At 34.5% G+C, this 17,329-nt stretch overlaps 1 protein-coding gene across 1 annotated transcript; it reads left to right on the top strand.

Moving 5' to 3' along the window:
- Nucleotides 1-11,756: 11,756 nt before the first annotated feature.
- Nucleotides 11,757-16,881, top strand: LOC105783505 (ceramide synthase 1 LOH3). Its single transcript, XM_012609007.2, has 7 exons — nucleotides 11,757-12,030; nucleotides 13,845-14,074; nucleotides 14,232-14,387; nucleotides 14,495-14,680; nucleotides 15,265-15,449; nucleotides 15,951-16,018; nucleotides 16,395-16,881. Exons 1-6 carry the CDS (start codon nucleotides 11,893-11,895, stop codon nucleotides 15,974-15,976), a joined length of 921 nt encoding a protein of 306 aa, XP_012464461.1. The 5' UTR covers nucleotides 11,757-11,892; the 3' UTR covers nucleotides 15,977-16,018; nucleotides 16,395-16,881.
- The last annotated feature ends 448 nt before the right edge of the window (nucleotides 16,882-17,329 follow it).

The raw sequence follows: 17,329 nt of genomic DNA, 5'->3' as shown, positions 1-17,329 counted from the left end.
TTCCATTACATTCAACCAAACAGTTGATTTGCTATTACACAGCTTTTCCATTACACCTCTATTCCATTACACCTCTAATCCAATACACCTCTAATCCAATACAGCGAACCAAACGTGCTGTAAGTTTTTTAAGTAAACTTTTGAGCTCGAATAATGTGAAACGTGTTACCCGATTCGAATCCAGATTAAGACCAATTATCGAGTATAAAAATAAAATTGTTTAAAAAGGTGCATTTACTTTAAACTGTTTCAGTAGCACATCAAGCGAACCCGTTGTGTATATATATTGCTTTTACAAGAAGCTACAAAATCTGAGACTTGGGATAATTAAAGCCTTTCATAGGGGCAAGGGCCAAGGGGTGGGTGACCTCTACATTGCTCTGCTCTGCCCATGTTTTAGTACTTACTGCTGCAACAGTAATTGGTCAGTTTTGACTACAATTTTCTTTTTTTAAAATCTGGGTAAATGATGAAAATATAATGCTAACTTGTAGTAATAAATGGATAAAAAGTTTTCTTTTTTTATATTTGAGTTGAATGTTATTGAATTCAATGCATGCGAATCAATAGCTGTAATTTTGACTGTTGAAAAAATTACATTCTTATTAAATTCTTCTTACTTGGTGTAAATTCTGCCCATTAATGTGGGTGAAGAATCTTGCATTTAATCCTTTACTTTATCCCAAAGATTTATTTTATTCGTAACATTTAAGTTATCTTTTATTAAATTCTGAACAGAAATTAATTTTTACTAAAATTTTATTTGAGTGATTCAACTTTTAAAAGTTATATAATAATTATTATTGTTATTAGATTTCTACATTTTGGTCACTCGTCCAATAACTTTAACAAAATGATGATATGACACATTAACTCAAATGATTAATAACTAAGTTGACGACCATTTTACCAATAAAAACTCATTTCCTACTTTATTTACGAAAATGGGCCAGTTTTTTCATTATTTACCAGAATGGGCCAAAAATACTAAAACACGTCCACGTAGGAGCGTTTTGAGGAGAAATTCCAGCAAAACAAGTCCCTGAGGGAGCGATTTTGCCATGTCAGCAAAAAACGCGCTCATGCGGACGCGCTTTGCTGACATGGTAAAACACTCCCTCAAGGACACGTTTTAGCCCATGTTTTTTACCCCCAACGGTCATTTAAAATTTTGACCATTGAGGGGTCCAACGGTAAAAAAGGAAAAAAACTATAAACCCCCTCCTATTTTTTTCACACAAACATTTCTTCCAAAATTCCCAAAAAACTCTCAAATTTCTCACTAAATTTCTCAAAACTCTCTTTAATTAATTATTTCCTTTAATTTTTTTTAAATTAGTATTTTTTTCATAATTTCAAAGATATTTGATCGTGTTAGAAATGGCCGGGGAATTAATTCGTCTCGATCGTAAACATATCTCCGTCAAACAAATGAAAATGGTAATGGTTAATTTCAATTTTTGAATATTATTTAATATTTTTTCATTTATGTAATTTTAATTCATTTTAATTTTATAATTTTTTATAATAGTATGTAGATCGGGTGTTACAATATTATATTCGTAATATGTCTAGTCCTCCATCACTGTTGATAGAAAATTACTTGAGGGAAGCGGGTTTTTGGCACGTGACCAATATAGGCTGAGGGTACAAGTTTGACCCGAAACTCATCAGTGCGTTCATAGAGAGGTGGAGACTCGAGACGCTTACATTTCATCTTCCATGTGGAGAGTTTACCATCACTTTGGAGGATGTGCAGTTACAACTGGGATTACCGATAGATAGGTCCGTACTCACCGGGTCCACTCAATCTGCTAATTGGGGAGCCATATGCTATGATCTTTTGGGGGCGATTCCGGATAATATTTACGGAGTTCAGATCAAGATGGGCTGATTACGAGACACATTCCCGAAGCTGAGGAATGATTTGACTGAAGTAGAATGAATACGATATATTCGGGCATACATCCTTGAGATCATTGGAGGCTATCTAATGCTGGACTTATCATGAAACCTCATACATCTGAGGTGGCTGTTGAAACTCGTTGATTTTAGAGCAACGTCTTACTTCACCGTCGAGAAACGAAAGAAGGCTTACATCTCCAAGTTTAATTCAGACGTAGCTCGCTTCTTTTTGGGTGTGAAGTAGTGTCAAACCAAAATACCCAACAAGCATTAGCTTTCCCTAAAAAGGAGGTGATCCAGCCGCAGCTTCCAGTACGACTACCTTGTTACGACTTCACTCCAGTCATTAGCCCTGCCTTCGGCATCCCCCTCCTTACGGTTAAGGTAACGACTTCAGGCATGGCCAACTCGCATAGTGTGACGGACGGTGTGTACAAGGCCCAGGAACGAATTCACCGCCGTATGGCTGACCGGCGATTACTAGCGATAGTGAACTTAGTTGGAGGTCTACCGTGTTGGAAACATTGTACCGGGAGATATGCAGGGCGACGAAACCACATAAAGCCAAAATCGAAGATTGCCTATCACTACTACAATCATGGGCTCGGTTTCGCTTTCTATTTTTTTGTCCTCGAGTGAACTACCCATATACATTCCCACTCATAACAAAATAAATTTTATATTAGATTTTACAATTATTACATAGATTTAAAATATAATTTTATGCTAAAAATTTATTTAATTAGGTAGAACTATTCGGCGAGTTATGTTGGAATACCGACCGCTCTTGAAGATATACGGTTTCTATTAGACCAACGGTCGGAAGCGCATGTAAGTATTAAATGAAATATATATACATAACATAGTAGTTTCATATTTAGTATTTAGTATTATGTATATAACTAATATTTGTATCACGTTCATATAGTTTCAATAGACACCATACGAGGATCTGATAATTCGGGCAATAATTCCGGATGAATTCTTTCAAAATTCGAACATTTGGCATGTTAAGGTCCTATTGGTCAACTATGCTACTGTTGAGATGCACCAAACGGATAGAGTGTTGTGGTAATTCAAATTTCGACAACCAATTCCCATGACACCTAAGGTGCTCGATGATGAGCACAAAATTGACTTAAGACAATCAAATACGCATTGGCCGGTATTCTTCTCAGAATATATCAAAATTTGGGAAAATCGATATGATCATATACCTACTTGTGAACCGATCATCGTTCCAGAGTTAGCGTGTGCGCTGAATTACATACCATGGTTTAGGATCCATGGTAAGCCATATTTGCTCTCAGAAGAGCCGAGGCATCGGTAAATCCGTGTCGAAAGGGAACGACGGGACCCTTTAAATCCAAAAAGAAGGGATGACGGGACGGGCCCATCAATAGCGCCCATACAATTACCGGGCCCAACTCCTCAAGCGACGACGCCCACACCACAACCCCTTCAGATTCTGCCAGGTGCGTATCCTAGCCCTTATATGTATCCTAATCTTTATTTGTTTCCTTTTTCCAGTCATATGCCAGGTTGGAATGCATGGTCTGGTGCATCTTCTTTCTCGATGACTCTAACTCAACCGACGATATATAAGCCATCGTCGCAGAAGGGATCGCACGAGGCACCATCGAGGAGCTCATTTCATATTCAGTCCCCATCGCCTTATGAGATTCAAACACCTCCGCCATGGGTGATGCAAACACCTCCGCATTCTTTTTTCTATCAAAGTGGGTCATCCTCCCAACACCCACAACCAGAATAACCACAACCCTCGCTGGAAGTTGAACCAATAAGGAATCCACCGTGTAATCATCGACCACTTCTATATGGCACTAATTCCAACCAGCACATGCATTGGTTTTTTTAATATATTTGTGTAAACTATTTTTATATTGTTTCATTTAATAAAATAAAAGTTATTTTGAATATTTAATAGCAAATTATTTTTATATTTTGTCCTATTTAATAAAATAGAAGTTCTTTAGAATAAAGCAAAAGAAATAATGCAACATAGTTTCATTTAAGCAATTATCAACTATTTCGATTTGGACATGTTCAAATTGTATGACCTAGGTTCCTACACCATCCGCACAACTTCTGTTGGTTTGTTCTTTCCCAGATATTCATATTATCGCATATTCTACTCGAGTAAGGTCGACCTTTTGGTTTGTGGCGTAATTCTCTATCCGGTAACAACTTAAATAGAGCAAGTGATACAAATGACCACTTACGTTCATCTAGGACTGATGGGAATACGTGTCCTTACACGTTGTACATGTATTTTATTTTGTACGCTTCGTCAACATAGCTCATGGGGTCCAAACGGAGATTCTGACAAGTTACAATTGCATGACATGGATAATGAAGTGCGTCAAATGTCCCACAGTCGCAAGTCCTATATCTTAAGTGTACATGATATTGTCTGTCTGTAATACCTTGGCTCGGTCTGTCGAACTCTGTCATACGAAACCATAGGTTGTCGCGATTCTGACACACTGTGTGCATGGTGTTGGCCCGCGCCTTCGTCTTGTTAATTTCTTGCAATACCTTCCGACATTGTACATGGCCTCTCTGTATTTGGCCTTTATAACTCATTGTTCATTTTGGAAATAGTGCCACTAAACAAAAATATGTCTCCCGCACAACCGAGGTTATCGACAAATGACGCGTTCCTTTTAGAACAGAATTTATGCATTCAGCCAAGTTTGAGGTCATATGACCATATCGTAGGTCGTCGTCGTATGCTTGTGTCCACTAATCGAAAGGTATGTTACAGAGGTAGTCTGTGCCTTGATCGTTAACTGACTGCAAAATCTCCAACATCTCGTGAAAACGATCCTTATTGATCTCGTACCCTGTCTATGTAAGTTGATAGTGAAAATTACATACCGCTCTTCCATTTAGAATAAATTGAACATTACAAACGAAGTTATATCAGTAGATATTAAATACCCATGTTGGTCACTTGTTGTCGTTCAGTAGTAGACTGATAATGCTCGTAGTAGTATTAAGCTAGCTATCGTATCTGAATCCATCTTGGGATGATCTTATGAAACACCTGTCAACGAAGTACATTAAATAATGCAACATTAAGTAATAACAGTATTATTCAAAAACACTAAACACCCAGTGGTATTGTACCGAAAACACATGTATGTGGACCTTTGTACTTCTTTATCTCCCACAAGCTTGTCTTTTTTCCTAACTGAAGCCATGATTTTCCATGAACATGTATCGTCTTACACTGCACACTTGGCCTCGAACTTCTCGAATTTGGATTTAACCACGTGGTAGTTAACCCCGTTCATGATACTATATTATTTCAATGCACCAAGAAAACTATCCTTACTAGAAAACTCCTTACCAACTTTCAATTCACCCAAATCCAACGACGAACTTGTACGGCCATGCTTTCTGTATGGCAGATATGAAAACTCCAACGTATCATCTATCGATAGATTGACATTATGCATGTGGACTGGAGGCAAGTATGCCGTGAAGCGTTATTGACACTATTTTTACGTAACCGTCTTCTCAAATTTATTTTCTCAAGAACTACTATAGAAAAAGAGCATCCACGTGAGAGCTTTTTTCAGTAATTTTGCTGACAGTGCATCCTGCTTGAAGAGTTTTTTACACTATTTTTTCAGAACCGTCTTCTCAAAATTTTTTCAAGAACTACTGTAGAAAAATAGCGTCCACGTGGGAGCTTTTTTTCAGTACTTTTGCTGACAGTGCATCCTGCTTAAAGCGTTTTTGACATTATCTTTTCAGAACCGTCTTCTCAAAATTAATTTTTCAAGAACTACTATAGAAAAAAACAAAATTCTTCTTGTCAATATAATTTTTTCAAGACTCAACCCTAAACCCTTTTACAAAAACCTTAAAAGCTAAACACAAAATTATTTTTAAAAAAACTAAACCTTAATTTAATTAATTTTTTTTTAAAAATCCTAAACCCTAATTTAATTAATTTTACTTAAAACTCCTAAAACCTAATTCAATTAATTTTAAAAAATTTAAACCCGATTTATTTTTTAAAATCCCTAAACCTTAAAATATTTTAACAAAATACTAACCCTAAAATTCTAAACCCATAAACCCTAGGCACTAAACATGTAAATATCCTTAACTCTAGAAAAACACGGGCTAAAACGCATCCACATCAGCATGTTTTTTCTGACATGGCAAAATCGCTCTCTCAGGGACACGTTTTGCTGGAATTTCTCCTTAAAACGCTCTTACGTGGAAGTGTTTTAGTATTTTCGGCCCATTCCAGTAAATAATCAAAAAAATGGCTCATTTCCGTAAATAAAGTAGGAAATGGGCTTTTATTAGTAAAATAGTCTAATTTGACTTTTAAACCATAATTAAAATATCATTTTAATATTTTTAAAATATCTTAATAATAATTATAAAAATTCAAAAAATTATAAAATATCATAAATATAAGAAAAAATCTTAAAATTCATAACTTTTCTCTTTAAAATCATTAAAATTCTAAAGAGAGGAGTTGACAATGTTGCATTATCTCTCATCACTCACCATTGATTTTATTTTAGACATTGTTGATTTCATTTAAGACGTTAAGGTGGAATTTTGTCATGGACAATATAGTTGATGTCATATGTTTATCTATTATCTATTAGCAAATTTTTACATTCTTGAAGGTTAAAGCATGGAATTCTAAAAATATTTAAAAGGTTTGCTAAAAATATTAGTTTTTTTAAATATTATTATTTAAATAAGGGTGAATTATACCAACAGTCACTCAACTTTAATGAAGCTGACAAAATAGTCACTCTAGTTTCAATTCAGTCGCTCAACTTTCAAAAAATGACAAATCAATCACTACCGTTACAGACGTAACAAAAATTTGAGGTGGACCGTTAACTTGTCATGTTGGCATCCCACATGGAAACGACGACATTTACACAATCTTCCATTAATTTGTAGTAGTAGAAGAAGAAGAAGAGTAAAGAAAAATAAAGAAAAAATGCAAGCCGTGTGTTTGCTTTGCCAAAACAGAATCCGACCCTTTCCCTCTTCCCTACCATCCCTTTCTCTTTGCTAATCATTTCGTGTTTCTAGATCACTGAAAAAAGCAACCTATAAGAAAGCCAATTTTTTGTAATTTTTTTGGGGAAATTTTGAAATACCAAATAAAAAATTAACAAAGCAATCAAACGAAGAAGAAAGAAATATGTTATTAAGGGGTTTTTTCAAAAAAAACAATTGAGATCAAATACTCCCCAAAAAGAGCACAGATCTATGTGAACAAATCTGGTCCAAAAAAATAAGGAGAAACCTTAAATTTCTCCTTCGGTCCTTCAATTGAACTTGCAATCGACAAAAAATTGTGACAAAATTTAAAAAGAATCAAATAGATTGAAAAATAATTTTGTAAAAACTTTTTGTTGTTGATAAAATTGACAAAGAAATTTTTAGAAGATTTGAATTTGGGAATGAGTATGTACAAATTGGTTGTGTGTCGAAGGGATGAAGTGTTGAGTGAGGTTGAAATTTATCCACAACAGCAGCAACTAAAGGAAAAAGAAGAAGAATATGGGAAAAAAAACCCTAACCCAATTTAATGACGGTGCTAGTGGTGGTGGCTGGAGCACTTGCCATCGATGCTGCTGGTTTGTTTGTGGATTTTACAGTCTCTTCTCTTCTTTTTCTTCTTCTTCTTCTTCTTCTTTTGTTATTAGGTTTTTTTTTCAATTTCTTCTTAAATTAGATGAGTTTCCACCGTGGACATATCCAATGTGGCTAGTTAACTGGCCACGTCACCTGTCTCTTTAGGTCTGTAATAGAAAATGTTAGTGGGTGACTGATTTGTCACTTTTCGATAACGTTAGTGACCGATTTTTCATTTTTTGAAAGTTAAGTGACTGAATTGAAACCAAAGTGACTGTTTTGTCAGTTGCATCAAAGTTAAGTGATTGTTGGTGTAATTTACTTTAAAAAATATTTTGAAATTTCTTTTGAAGGAACATGTTACTATTTTATATTCTTTATTGGATGTCAGTACAAAATTTAATCACATAAATCAGCTACCTAAAAAAACTCATAATCATTTTCAAGTTTAAGTACCAATTAAATCTCAGAAAAAAATCGCTACAAATTAGATATAAGTTACCTGTACACCATAAATCATAATTTTAATATTCAAACTAGAATACTTTCTCCAAACGAGTCTTGTATGTTTGTAGTAATTTTATAAAAACTTTTTTTAATCTCTTAGACTCAGCTTTTAACACGACAGTAATTGTATTTGTAACAACCCGTTGTCAATGAAATCAAAATAGTAGTTTCGGGACTACAAATTCGATGAGCAAATATTTATTTTATTATTATTTTAATATCTGTGGAATATTAGAAAGGTCGATAGAAATTTTGTTAAGAAATTTTGATGTTTGCTTGCTTAATTAAGTGAAAAGAACTAAATCGAAAAAGGTGCAAAAGTTGAGTTCTATAAGTTAAAGGTATCAATTAGCTATGAAATTTTAAAGTAAGGAGATTTATATGGTAATTAGACCATTATTATTAATGTGCAAATATGGGCATTAAATTGATGTTTTAATTAGTTTAAATTAAAGGTTAATTAAGTAATTTAATAAATAAGTATAGTAAAATAACATAAAATGAAAGTATCATCTTCTTAGTTGAATGCTTCCACCAAAATTACAGAGAAAAACCTCCATTGTTGCACCTTGAACATTTGGCTAGCTCCCTCATTGCATGTAAGTGTTATTTTGTCCCGTTTTTAATGATTTTTATGTTTTCGGGGTCGTTGTAGCTTAATCTAGCTAGCCTAGGGACTAGTTTGCAGAACTATTAAATATTTAGGGCTTTTCCATTAACATGTTTATGATTCTTGAAGTTTAATGAAAGAATTATGGGTCCTTATTGTTAAATAAACAAGTTTTGTAAAGGAATTTTTTATGAAATTGTTATTTAGGGACTTATTTATAAAAGTAGTAAAATTTCATGATAAAATTTTGAAATGCTAATTTCTATGGGTTGATATAGGTCCTTAGTGCATTCGGCTAGCATGAAATGTGGATGAAATTGCTTAAATTTTAATTTACGAGTTTAAGGATTAAATTGTAAAGAAGTTAAAATATTAGGGGCAAAAGTGTAATTTTGAAAAAGTATGAATTTTGGACTGAATTGAATAGTATAAGTATTAAATGGACTGAATTTTTTTATTTAGATCAAGATAAACCTTGTATGGATCTAGATCGAGGAAAAGGTAAAGCCTTGGATTAGTTGATCTCGTTTCTACGTCTTTATCATCGAGGTAAGTTTGTATGATTAAATGATGTTTTAATGTTATATTGATCTATATATTCATGTGTTATTTATCATGTAATTAAATGATGGAAATCCAACGATGTTATGACAATTATCGAGCCCCGTTTGAACATTAGGAATACGTAGGATACAAATGACATGTCATTAGGGTTACCATGTTTTGGGTGTTGGTCTTGAATGTCCTACCAATGGCTGAGGTCCTGCATCGTGTAGCTTACATTCCAACCTACAGCTTGTGTGAGTAGACCTATTTCATAGCTCGTGTGAGCAATGATGTAAAGGAAAGGTTATATGTTTAGCACACTTTGTGTGAGCTTCCCGCGTATCCGATGTTATTCTAAATGGTTCAACGAGAATGAAAAGAAAAGGAACGGTAAGTGTTCAAATGATTTATGTCATGAATCTATGAAAAGGATTGAAAAGGAAATGTTCAATGAAAGTATACCTATGTTCATGAAATTGATGATTTCAAATGATGTTGTTCATGTATAATGACTTACCTTATGTTAATTCAGGTGAATTATGAGTTGTTGCTTTAATATGTGTTGTTGATGATGCTTAGGCTTGCGCCAAGCTTATGGTTGAACTGTATCATGTTTAATTTTAAGGTTATGCATTGAAATGGTAAGATATGTTCATGTTTTACGAACTTACTAAGCATTATATGCTTACGTAGTTTTCTTTCCTATGTTTTATAGATAATCGAAAGCTCGATCGGTTTGGAAGCTCGTCGAAGATCAATCACACTATCCAATGATTATATCGGTAGTTTTTGATGTTTTGACCAAGTTTATAATGGCATGTATAGGTGGATTTATGCTTGATGTTAGTTGAATGTTAGTTAATAGTTTGGCATGTATATGTCATTTTGGTTGATGTACTTTTGGTGCTTTTGGTGCTTTTGATGCCTTGATGGTATGTGTTTATATGACTAAGTTTTAATGCATGTTTCAATGGCGAATATGGTATGTAATGGAATAGTTTTAATATAGTCAAGATAGGGTAAGTTTTGAAATGGTATTGGACTTGATGTGTATGTATGAAATGGGGTAATGTTTCCATGTTTAGGTAAGGTTTGTTTAAATGCATTTGAGGTGCCTTGTTGGCATATCGGTTGGATGAATTTATGGTCTATTGAATTGGTTATTTTATACATGTTTTGGTAAGGTTTTGAGGTTGTGCACAAAATGTCTTTAGGTACATGTTTGGGTTGGTGATGGAAATGGCTTGATTTTGGCCAATTTCATGTCCACACTGCCTAAGACACTGACGTGTGACTCAACTGTGTGTGACACATGATCATGCGACACAGCCGTGTGTCTCCTATAGGTTTTAAGGCATACAAGTCAGGCAATTACACGGCCTAGAACATGACCTGGCACACGGGCGTGTGGCTTGACTGTGTGGCCTATCTTTGAAAGTTACACGGGTTGGGACACAACCGTGTGTCCCTATTTTGATTGTTACACGGCCTGACACACGGGCGTGTGTCTCAGCAGTATGAGTCACACGGCCGCGTGACCTCTGCAATTCAAATTTTCTAACTTTTTCATGAACTTTCCTATTGATTTCAATTTAGTCCCTAATTATTTCTAAAGTGTTTTTAGGGCCTCGAAGGCTCGATTAAGGGACAATATGCATGTAGCTGAATGAATTATGCCATGCTTATGTTGAGGTACTAAATGTATGCTTTTAAGTTACGATTTTACGGTAATGCTCCGTAACCCTATTTCGACGACAGATACGGGTTATGGGTGTTACAATATTATATTGCAGGTATAAAAATTTGAATTTGATTTTATGTAATTTCATTCCCTTCTCCTAATTTTTAATAAAAAAAGTGGGAATAGAGTAACATAGTTTAAAATCCGTGTCAAAACACAAATATGTATAACATCTAATGTTGTTAATTAATTTCCGTAGTTACCCATTAATTGAACTTAAATCACGATTGAGTGCAAATCAAGGGAACCAAAAAGCGGGGTTTACTAGGCTTATCGGCAATTTCAAAGAAAGGGCAATATGGTGAACCAAAGTATGAGTGGCAATTTAGAGAATCTAACAAACGCAGGGGCCATTTATATGTAAAGTAATAAATTTATTCTTTTCGGTTCATTAATTTTCCCCCTCAGCTTTTGGCTTTTACGAAAGCATACTTTTCTTTAGTTTCATTAAAAAAATAATAATAACGGTTAAAATATTCTTCCAGTCCCTGTAATTTGATAATATTTTAAATTTATCTTTATATTAAAAATTAATTTTAAAAGTCTTAGCACAACCATTAAAATCATAAGTCAAAATTTGTGCACATGAGATGTTTATTAGGTTACCTTTTGTCATACGGTGTGTTATGCGGTAGACAAAAAAATGTTAAATTAAACATTTTGATAAAAATACTATTAGTTAATGAGTACAATATTATTTTAAATTAAAAAATATGACGTATAATTTTAACTTTTAAATATAATTTTACTAACTTATATAGGGACTGATATTATATTTTGACCAAATAAAAGCAAATTAAAAAGATAGAAACAGAGAAGCAGAGTACATTGTGACTCTGTGTGCATGTGATTCACAGTTCACAACCCTTTGTCTTGTTCTTTTTTCTGATTGTTTCCTGAGAAAATTTAGGAACAAAGATCGCGAAGGAAAATGGGTTTGATTCAGTTCATCAAATCAATCGATTGGGAACAAGAAGCTTACCCTGCTTATGAAGATTTCGTCGTACTTCCTATCTTTGCTCTGTTTTTCCCTTCTGTTCGTTTCTTTCTCGATAGATTCGTCTTTGAGGTACTTGGTTTTCATCTCTTTTATCCATCTTTATGATGTTTTGATTGGTTTTTTTAATTACTTTAAAAAAAGAAGATAAAAGTTTCTTAAATTTTGTTTCTTTTTGGTGTGTTTGATGTTTTTTCTTCTATATTTGCTGAATTGTTTTGATGGGTTGCTTTTGTTGTTCTAGGATGACCACTATAAGATTCATGCCACTTGTTGATGCTTTTTTTTTTGTTTGCAGCATGTGAATGGTATTAACATGTACTTTTATGCTGTACAAGAAGATTGATAGAGTCTTGGTGTAAATAATTCAGTTTGACTTTTGGAATTAGATCCTAGTTTAACCGTCTTTATCTATTTTTGGTTATTGGTATTTAAAATGAATAAAGTACAGAGTAGAAATGTACTTAAAAAAAGGAATTTGAGGGTTATTGCCTAGGTAAAGACTAAATACATTGGTATTGGATGGCTGTATGCTGTCTTTATTTAAGTTTCTCTTTGGGCTACACAATGGGGGATAGCTTTCCCTCTTTTCCCAAAACTCCACTGAAGACTACGACAGATCCCATTTGTGTTCGGATCCATGACTTTCAGATTCTTGCCCTGTGTCGAACCTGTTGGTCTTAATTAGTAGTACCATTGCGTTGTCTTACAAGCTAAAATTATGTTCTTGACAACTACTTATTTATTTCACTGACATTAGCTTGAGATATGGAAGTTTGGACTTACTAAGTGATGGTTGTAGTGTAGTTATGCTGTTCTTTTTTATTGTTGTCAAAATTGTAGTTTTTACTCCCTAAGACTTTCTTTCTGTTAACGATTCGAATCTTCTAAGGCACAAAGTTTTCTTTCTTTTTCTACATGTTTAGCTGGGCTACAACTAGAGAATTCTTATTTGGTGGCTTGTCAATAGGAGCTACTTCTGGCCTTTATTTCTACATAACACTGCTGGTCATGTTAGTCTAATGGATTTAGTCTTTCTGGTGTAGCTTGACTAATATAGAAATGAGTTTGGCTAACTAGATGGTTTTGCTTCTTTATCAGCTATATCTTAGCTTGATTCTTGCTCTGCTTAGTTTACTAAGATGTGTGATGGGTTTATTAGTTCCAGAAGACAGAAGAACTATAAATAAGTGGAAATGAGAATTTTTTGTCATAAGGCTCTTGACACTTGGAGATGAAACTGTTTGACTGCCATTCCCTATGTTGACTAAAATTTAGTTCTTTCTTTGTTTTCTTGTGACTGGCTTTCTGGAGGGCTTAAAGTAATAAATGTCATGCAATTGTTTAGACATACCACTTCTTATTGGTGAAGCTTCAGCTGAGGATTTTTTTACCATTTTCAGCTGAGTAGTTATGAATTGGTTACAAACAACTGTGGATTTTGTTAACTCTTCTACTAAAAGAAAAACTTAATTTCTTTACTCATGAACACATGTTTAAAATTAATAGGCAACTTCATCATGTTGGCTTGTGCAGTGAATTTGCTTTAAGATTATTTTCTATGCATGCAAGTGTTATCGGTGTTGATATACAGTATTTTTGCTAAGTTTTGAAACCTTCACCTTTATAGGGAGATGGTTTGTTTCAATTTACTTGCTAAATGACTTGAAATTAATTAAAGTAAGGCGGTCTTTATGTGCAGATAAAATATCTTAGTTGATAAGAATAAGCATAGTTGAAGTCTTGAATCATGGGGGAAAACAAGTCTATGTTTGGCATGTTGGTTTCATGTAATATAGTTGCTATCTGGTTTTAGCTAAGTGTGGCCACTCCTCTCTCCCTCCTTTTTTGTGTCACCATTTTGAAAATGTCTTACATGGTTTCAGAAAGTTGGAAGGCGGTTGATTTTCGGAAAGGGACACCAAATGATGGAAAGTGATACGGATGAGAGAAGGAAGAAGATCAGAAAATTTAAGGAGTCAGCTTGGAAATGCGTTTATTATCTTTCAGCGGAAATTCTTGCTCTCTCTGTGACTTACGATGAGCCCTGGTTTAGAAATACAAGAAACTTTTGGGTAGGGCCTGGAGACCAGGTCTGGCCTGATCAAAAAATTAAGTAAGCTTCATTGACAGTAGATAATATAACTTTTCATTTTGCTTTGATTGGCATTGGCTTGGAACATATCCTTGCACATTTATCACACGTACATTAGAGATATGTAGGCTACAACTTCATCAACTCGATAGACTAATTATTATGTTTTTTTTTCCAGATTGAAATTAAGGGGGCTTTATATGTATGTTGCTGGATTTTATGCATACTCTATATTTGCTTTGGTTTTCTGGGAAACAAGGCGTTCTGACTTTGGAGTTTCAATGGGTCATCATGTTGCAACTGTCATCCTCATTGTGCTATCTTATATATTTAGGTAGGCTGTGACAGGTTCTTACTGGAATATGAGATATTAAGGCTTGTAGGTTTTTTTTTAAAATTTTATTGATAGCAGTTTCTTTTTTTACACTCAATTTCTTGCAGATTTGCCCGTGTTGGCTCTGTTGTTTTGGCAATTCATGATGCTAGCGATGTATTTTTGGAGATAGGGAAGATGAGCAAATATAGTGGTGCTGAAATACTTGCTAGCTTCGCATTTGTAATCTTTGTTCTATCTTGGATCTTACTGCGCCTCATTTACTACCCTTTCTGGGTACTTTGGAGTACAAGGTTTGTATAAGTTCATGCCATACACCCAACTTTTATTAGGTTTCTTCTTAAGAACTTGAGAAACTCACGCGAACCTGTTTGCATAACACTGAAATCAAGGGAGGAAGAAAGCAACTATAGAAAAAGTTATGCTTTGATCCCCATTGTAAGGCCTACACGTCAGATAAGATTTTTATTTGAGTTCTCTAGATTTTAATCTGAACATAGGAACTTAGTTAATACTCTGAATCTTGTTGAAAGAAGACCTATCATGAGATTTAGATCCACATTTCTCACATGGAAAGTTTAACCCTCTTTCCCCTGACATCCGGTTAGTAATGGATCCCTTTTGTTGTCTGCTAGCTTCTGTATACGTAAAAGATTTATTACTCTGGTTTATTATAGTCATTTTGGGAGTGGTTAGTTCTGGGGTTTTTTGGACATTTTCTTTCTACAATATGTAGGGAACTGCTTCTCTCTTGAAGAGAAAGTAAATGCTAAGTTTGCCTCCTGGTTTCAATACAATCCAGACGATAAAAATTTCACTTAGATTGTGATTCTCATTTTGTTCTTTTTATTTATCTCATATCTCTCTTCTAATGCAGTTATGAAGTCCTTCTGACATTGGACAAGGAAAAGCATCCTGTGGATGGGCCAATTTGCTATTATCTGTTCAACACACTTCTATTTTGCCTGTTAGTTCTTCATATTTATTGGTGGGTACTTATGTATCGAATGCTTGTCAAACAAATCCAAGCAAGAGGCAAACTTAGTGAAGATGTTAGATCTGGTAAGGACAGCAATTTTATTTTTATTTTTTTGTCGTGTGGAAATGACTACTTGTTAGGCCACAGATAAACCCTATAAAGTGATTGATCAATCAGACTAAGAATTTATGACATGCATTCAATATATATACGACTGGCTTACGTCCCATTGACAAATATAACAGGTGGTGCGAGGAATAACCTCTTATCAGAAATTTAATAACTGGTTGGACGGAATCCCTTGCAACTCACTTTAGTCTAAGATACTGCAGAATTATTTGCTCATATGTGAATGACTTTATAAACGAAGGAATGCTGTAAAAATGAGTTTCACGCCTTTGTGCATGCTTATAGTCATTTTACAGAATGTGCTTTTAACTGGCTTCTTGGAATGCTGTAAAAATGAGTTTCACGCCTTTGTGCATGCTTATTGTCATTTTACAGAATGTGCTTTTAACTGGCTTCTTTCAACTTATCTGTTTTTATCTTTAATATCCATTTTGACATTTTATTATCTTATGCAGATTCTGAAGATGAACATGAGGATTGATCTGGAAAGAAGAAATACTGTATTAAGGGGACACGTGAAGGGGTAATCCTTCATGTCAAATCCTCGTATAATTGTCATTAGTCATGTGATATATTGACAGAGTTCTGAGCTCTTAGTTCTAGTGACCAGGATTCTATTTGTGGCAACCTGACTATCCAAAAAGAAAGCCTCCTAATGGTTACACACACACACATATATAACTCACCCATTTGATTTACTAAAATGAGTCATAGATCTCTAGACTTTGTTCCTTTAAAATACATAATAGAAAGCCATCGTTTCAAAAAAGTATGTGGTGAAAGATGACACATTCCTTTTGAGAAAAGTTTTGGTTTCACTGTCTTCTTTCTCTGTAAACTGATGATGTCTATTTCCACTCAAACTGATGCAACAGTCTCTTGTTCATTTGCTTCTGCAGGTGGATAACAGATGGGGGTTTTTAGCCATTGATATTCTTTGAAGCTGGATGGAATACTTATCTCTATCAGATGAAGGGCTTTTATATCGTTTTTGTGATGCATTACTGAAGCATTTCAGGGAGTTCCCACTGAAAAGAGAAGGTTAATTGTTGATTTTGATGTCTGGGTTTGGTACATTCCAGTTCACAAATATGTGTGCTGGCTCACCAGCTATTTGCTGTAAAATTACATGTTACCATGGAATTGTATTCATCAACTCCAAGAAAACTCTGCAGCCAAGTTGAGAGTTTGCTTTCAGATTCAGTTTTTGTAGCCCATAAACCAACGAGCCTTCTTATTTTTTCTTTTGTCTAATTGAATCTCATCACTTCATTGTAAGATCCAAGTCATCATTGTGAGCAGTTGTTTAGTAAATGGAGATTTTTCGGATTAGGCTTTTGGCCTAAAACTCTTTATTTTAATAATACCAAGTCCCGAGTTAGATTCTCTGCAGTGGATTATGAAGGCTTGATTGATAAGTTCAACGAGCAAATTGTTTTCAATATATGTGTGTGTGTGTGTGTGTGATTATTTATTACTTTAGTATGGTAGCAGGCGTGAGTTGTAGGGGAAGAAGGCAAACAGCTATGAGATTAGTCCTACTGAAAGAGGAGGCCAATAGAATCAGTTTCAGTAGGAGAAAGCTCGAATAAGGAGGGTTATATAAACTTAAGAAAATGGAAGGAGGATGACGACTGGCATTGGCTGCAACGATGGCTTTTCTGACATTAAGCCGTGGTCATCGGTGCTTCAGGCGGATTATAGGGGGGTTCGTTTCACAATGCATATGAATGTGGTGTAAGAGCAGTTTGGAGAGAGATGCAGCATTGTAGGGGCACCCTAGCAAATTATTGACTATTAGAAATTATTTTAAATATATATGATTATTTTAATA

This window comes from Gossypium raimondii, chromosome 13 (assembly GCF_025698545.1).
Source record: "Gossypium raimondii isolate GPD5lz chromosome 13, ASM2569854v1, whole genome shotgun sequence".
NCBI classification, from domain to species: domain Eukaryota; kingdom Viridiplantae; phylum Streptophyta; class Magnoliopsida; order Malvales; family Malvaceae; genus Gossypium; species Gossypium raimondii.
The sequence above is the reverse complement of the archived record's forward strand: the minus strand, read 5'-3'. Positions and strand labels throughout refer to the sequence as shown.

Coding starts and splice junctions, on each gene's coding strand:
- LOC105783505 (XM_012609007.2), top strand. CDS start 11,893: ATGGGTTTGATTCAGTTCATCAAATCAATCGATTGGGAACAAGAAGCT. Junction 14,075..14,231: donor TGGCCTGATCAAAAAATTAA/GTAAGCTTCATT, acceptor TTTTTTTTCCAG/ATTGAAATTAAGGGGGCTTT. Junction 14,388..14,494: donor GTGCTATCTTATATATTTAG/GTAGGCTGTGAC, acceptor AATTTCTTGCAG/ATTTGCCCGTGTTGGCTCTG.